At 48.5% G+C, this 5,605-nt stretch overlaps 1 protein-coding gene across 2 annotated transcripts in view; it reads right to left on the bottom strand.

Annotated features, from left to right (window-relative positions):
- The window catches only part of Gnat2 (G protein subunit alpha transducin 2), a 10,618-nt gene that overhangs the window by 3,023 nt on the left and 1,990 nt on the right, over nucleotides 1-5,605 (bottom strand). The window contains exons 2-7 of one of the 2 annotated variants that reach the window (XM_005367878.3): nucleotides 4,873-4,915; nucleotides 4,482-4,623; nucleotides 3,505-3,662; nucleotides 1,891-2,019; nucleotides 1,549-1,678; nucleotides 324-477 (exon numbers count right to left, since the gene is read on the bottom strand). In XM_005367878.3, the coding sequence (XP_005367935.1) occupies nucleotides 324-477; nucleotides 1,549-1,678; nucleotides 1,891-2,019; nucleotides 3,505-3,662; nucleotides 4,482-4,623; nucleotides 4,873-4,915 (756 nt within the window). Of the gene's footprint in view, nucleotides 1-323; nucleotides 478-1,548; nucleotides 1,679-1,890; nucleotides 2,020-3,504; nucleotides 3,663-4,481; nucleotides 4,624-4,872; nucleotides 5,537-5,605 lie in introns of those variants that run through there. The other variant, XM_026789661.1, reaches the window with a different exon arrangement.

Genomic DNA, 5,605 nt, shown 5'->3' with positions numbered 1-5,605 from the left:
GCAGGTGACTGTCAGGAGTGAAGATTCTGTCGTGCATGCAGGTGACTGTCAGGAGTGAAGATTCTGTCGTGCATGCAGGTGACTGTCAGGAGTGAGGACTGTCGTGCATGCAGGTGTTTCTCACTTGAGTGAAACAGTAGAACAGAGGAAAGGTCCCTGTGTTTCCATTTTTGCTTCTTGGTAGGTATCCTTGGAACAGTCGGTGGCTCTGGTGTATATATCTGCTCTATTCCAGAAACATCTGAACTTGAATCTTAAAACTATTCCTTTTGCCCTGGAATGAGGCGAGCCCATCACTCTTGTCTGCAGCAGTCAGCACCTACCATCATACTCTGGAAAACAAATACTGAGGTGGACTTTCTTAATTTTCTCCTCGAAGAGGTCCTTCTTGTTGAGGAAGAGGACGATGGAGGTGGCTGCAAAGAACTTGTGGTTACAGATGCTGTTGAACAGGTGCAAAGACTCATGCATGCGATTCTGGGGAGGAAACGTGGGAAATAGCAGATCAGCCTGTGAGGTGGATGTCTGTTTATTCCTGTTCTAACTGAACAGGCCAGTGTTCCAAATAAAAAGAGAAAGCAAGGGAACAGATCATCTGTTTTTAGTATGGTGGGGGACAACCAAATATTTAAATTTCCCTTCTGTCATTTTAATAGCTTGATTCGAGGGAGATTATTCACATGCAGAGTCTCAGTTCCCTTGTAGTTATGAATGCTAGAGAGGACGTGGATCTGTGGTATCTGTGGTAGTAACTGGCGAGGAACACTCAAGTGTGGAGATCTTTAGCTCCAGAGTCCAGACAGCATCCATAGTGCTGCCGTTAGGCTGAAACCAGGCCCAAATCAGCACTTTGTTACTTGTACCTCCAGGATGATTTTGCTAGCTTCTGTCAGCTGGGGCATGGCTGACGTGGATTCTCTGACCCTAGTGCCACAGGTAAGGGCTGGAGGATTTCCCAGTGCCATACTGCCGGCACCGGGGAGATATGTGTGCGGAGTCCAGAGTCAGCCAGTCCCCATGTCAGGTGAGTGGTTAGGGAAGTCATTCTTGTCATCTAATCAGGGAAAACTGATCTGTCGTCTCCTCACTGGTAGCTCTCCTGCTGTTGATAACTTCCATACCTGGTACACTCAGACTGACGTGGGAATGACAGCAAAGCTGTATTTCTGTTGGGCATCTGGCCAACATGGAATAGACGTTTATGTGAAATTACTGTTTCCACATCTTTGACTTCCTTTTCTCAAATCAAGAGAAGGGAGCTGGCACATAGACATCCTAAGTCCCTGCACTGCCCATTTTATCTGTCTGCTTCCACTTAGCATCACCACCTCTAGCTTTCTGGGGACCGCACCCAATGCTTGGATTCCTAATCTCACACCAAACTCGTGCTCAGAAAATTTGGAGCTTTGAAGTACGAACCTCGAACCTGCGCAGAAAGGGGATTTTCTGGAGTTAATAAGGTCGAGGCAGAGAGTGGTCTGCTAGGGAATGTCAAGGCTGTCAGTTCTAGCCAGTTGGGCAGTGGAGTGACAAGATTTGGAGACTCACCACTTCGTCGTCTTCCACCAGCACCATGTCATAGGCGCTGAGAGCCGCGCAGAAAATGATGCAGGTGACTCCCTCAAAGCAGTGGATCCATTTCTTCCTCTCTGATCTCTGCCCTCCCACGTCAAACATCCTGGGAAGAAGCAGCTGTTAGCAGGGGTGTGGCCAACGTGTGAGTCACTCGCCTTTGGTATTCACCCTGAGAGGCGGCTGCTTGGGGCCAGTTAGTAGCAAAATCAGAAATAGGAGAGGCAGGAGGAGGACAGTAATCCCGAATTGGGCTTCAGCAGAGGCCAAGAAACAAGCTGTGAGACCCGAGATGCCCCCAGGGAACCGAATGCTGACCTGAAATTCAGATCTTTCACAGAAAACTTGGTCTCGATAATGCCTGTGGTTTTGACTCTGGATCGGAGCACATCTTGCTCACTGGGGAGGTAGTCAGGATCTGTAATCCGGTCCAGCTGGTTCAGGTAGCTAGGGAAGACAGTGGTGTTGGTGATGTTCTGGTCTGCAGTCCAGACTAAAGGAGGCACAGGGTCTCCCCCTAAATCACACGCTAATAGAAGCAGGACTGGCGTCCACAGCACTGTACCAGGATTGTACAAATGCTTGTGCGCTTAGGGGAAGGAAAGGGGCTGAGGATCGTACGAATGCCACATCCACCTGAGGCAGCTCTTCTGTCTTCCTGACTAAGCCTTTCTAGACCCTTGAATAAGACTTGTTTAAATGTGTGCAAAAGTTCCATCAAGAGACCGGAAACAGATTGAGAGAGAGAGACTTGGAAGACACAAGACAAGGCAATGTGTGGGCCTTCTCCCGAGTCAACCAGGAATGTGAACACATTTTAATATTTGGAGATACTAAGGAATTATTAAATGTTTTGGTATGATATGATTTCTTCTTTGCATTTTAAATCCATAGTGAAATTGTTAGGACAGTGATAGCTGCAGAGGACTTTAACCAGCGGAGGGGCTGGAAAGTGAGCTCAGGGTGGCTGTGAAGCAGCTAAACCGGACGCTTCACTGTGCGCCCCGCTTTCCCGAGAACATGAGGAAGTTCACGAAGGGTGGGCAGAGGGCAGCTGTGAACTGAAATGACCTAAGATGGAGCAGGAGGAAAACTGACATGTGTAATGCACACCGTAGTTTCACATCTAAAGTCTCACTAAATCTTGGAAGACTTTGAGATTCCTGTCCCCCTTTACAGATAAAGGAAAACTTCAGAGGGATTCCTTGGGAGGACTGAGTTTCAGGGCAGCCTTGGCTGCAGTCAGCCCCTGTCTCAACGCAGAACAAGCAGAACAAGAAAGCGCTGTGGCCTGCTGTACAGCTCAGCTCTGTAGTCGCCCCGACCTGGAGCCAAGGGCAGCCGCTGATGTTTATGCAGTCTTTTCCGTGCTAACTGACTTCACTGGGCTGTAGTTTTTCTACCAGAAAGTGGGGCTAATGAGCTTTGAAGGCTAGTGTACAAGCAAGGACTCTGAGATGTAGTGTATGTTGTGCCCTAGCAGGGACAACCTTCGTAAGGGAGGATTCCAGAAACTCAATGGTAATATTTCAAGATGAGGTGACAAAGGGGTAAACATGGGTCTGTTTGGTCTTACAGCTCATGCCCACTTCTGATACTGTACTGTGGGGGGCTGATAGCTGTATCCCTTATCATTTTGGAACCAGCTTTGCAAAGTTGATAGTCTCTTAGTGTCTGACCATCTTTCTTTGGTTTGACTCTTGAGATAGAGCCAAGGGCTGCTAAGCAGAGCCACTGTTTTGAATTTTGTGTCTTCAGCTTCATAAGCTGCAGGGAGGCAGTGTAAAGAAATGCAAAACAGAGGGAACTGGCAGATGTCCCCACAGCCTTAAGTTTAGTTTGTGGGTCTGCAGCTTCCACTGCCTGGCGCTTAAAGCTGGGTGAGGTTTCTCCTGAACATCATCCCATCCCACCTCCCACCCGGAGCCTTACTAAGATGCCGAGTCATTGAGCTGGAACTCTGCAGCTCTGTCAAAGCAGGCTTGAATGCCAGGGTCCTTCCACAACTTCCTGATGACCTCCACCAGCTCAGGGGGCATGGTCCCCTCCTCAATGGAGTCTGCCAGGTTATTGAGCTGTCGACCCGCATCCTGTGTAATCGAGAAATGTGGCTGAGAATGAGCTAGGAGGGAGTCAGTGACCGTCCAGGTTTCTGGGAACTTACTGGATGGAACGTAGATATTGCTACCAAAGCCTAAGGTGGAACAGTCTCAGAGTGCAGTGTAAGGAGATATGCTAATTCATTTTGAGCATGCTCTCCAGATGTAGCTAGTCTGGGCTGCCTAGAGGATAGTGCCAGATGCTCCTTCAAGTGCTAGACTTCAGATTAGGCTGAAAGCGGACAGCTAGAAGGTATAGGTCCTTCGCTGCGGGACTGGAAATGTAAAAGCTACACTGGCCCTGAAGTACACAACCTAGTGTATTTCAGTGTATAAAAGGCTAGTGTATTAGCTTATAAAAGTCCCGTGGCTAGGACTAGAAGCTCAAGGAGAGAATTTAAATGATGAGGTTGAGGCAAAAAGATGCTGGGAGTTGATTTCATAAACATTCATTATAGGGGCTGGAGAGATGGCTCAGCGGTTAAGAGCACTGCCTGCTCTTCCAAAGGTCCTGAGTTCAATTCCCAGCAACCACATGGTGGCTCACAACCATCTGTAATGAGATCTGGTGCCCTCTTCTGGCCTTTAGGCATACACGCAGGCAGAATACGGTATACATAATAAATAAATCTTTAAGAAAAAAATCATTATAAAGGTAGAGCTTGTTTACCCTACTGGGATTTGGAGCTTAGCAGATGCAATTTGAGTTACACAGAGCTTTTTCTTACCCGACTTTCCTTGTGGTTTGCTGGTCTCTTGTCTATTTCTTCTCCTGCTTCCACCCTGAACCAGATAACATTAATCACGTACCGCACAGCTTGGTTCTGCATAGTCGATGCCTAGTGTGGCCATGGCTCTGACGATAGCCAGGATGGACTGCAACACGTTCCCATAGATGACAGATTTGAATTCTAGGCATTCTTCTGGAGAGTATCCATCCTGGTGAATGATCCTTCAAGGAACAGACACTAAACTTTTGGCGGGACCTGAGGAACCAGACCTAAGGGATTGGGAGTCTAGGGGATATATGGGTCATAGGAAACCACCTGTTTCTACTGCTGTCTCCTAGTGCAGGTTAGGGGGGGGCACTGAAAGTCAGGTCTTTAGCCCAGGGTTCTTTGGCGCTAAGGACCATTCTACTGGACCAACACTGGCTCCATGGCGCCCCACCTCAGTCCTCCCGGGGTTGTGTCGTACTCACTTCATCTGTTTGACGATGGTGCTCTTTCCTGACTCCCCAGCACCTGGAAGGCAAATGTCCATGCCGTCAGTTTCCACCGGCTCTCCCCAGTGGTCCAGAGGACGGTGTGTGAACTTACTGAGAGACACCGTGAGCTTTAGGCTCATCCACCTGGATTTATAGCAGTTCGTCCTCATTAACGCTATTTACATTGAGACCTGGATTCCTTTTTTATGGCTATCGTATACATTGTAAGCTGGTTAGCACCCTTCCTGGTCTCTACCCACTAGAGGCCACTAGCAGCCCACTCTTAGTTGTAGCAACCAAGGATCTCTAGACATACCTTGTGGCCCCCTGGGGCTCAAAAGTTCCCGGCTGGGAACCACTGACAGACTTGTAGATATTCCTTTAAGATAGTCACGCTGCCTGTTTAGACACAAGTAGTCTTGGTTGGGATTGGAAAGAGCTGGGGCTCTTTGTTGAGATGCTGTTTTTCCTACCGTGACGGTGTCTGTTATTAGCTGAAACATTCCAGTGTCCTTTTGTCCATCAGCCTCTCTACTGACCTGATCCCTCCATCCCCTCCCATCTTGCCTGTGCTTGTTTCCTCTAAACTGCTTACCCTGAACCTAGACAATCTGCTTAGGCTTAAAAGATCTGTCCATCAGCCCTTGTTCCTGTGTAACTCCCACGTTCCTCAGCAGCCTGGGTCGGTCAGCCCTGTTCCTGCGTAACTCCCGCATTCCTCCGCAGA

This window comes from Microtus ochrogaster, unplaced genomic scaffold (assembly GCF_000317375.1).
Source record: "Microtus ochrogaster isolate Prairie Vole_2 unplaced genomic scaffold, MicOch1.0 UNK25, whole genome shotgun sequence".
Lineage (NCBI taxonomy): Eukaryota > Metazoa > Chordata > Mammalia > Rodentia > Cricetidae > Microtus > Microtus ochrogaster.
This window is presented reverse-complemented; position numbering and strand designations above follow the sequence as displayed.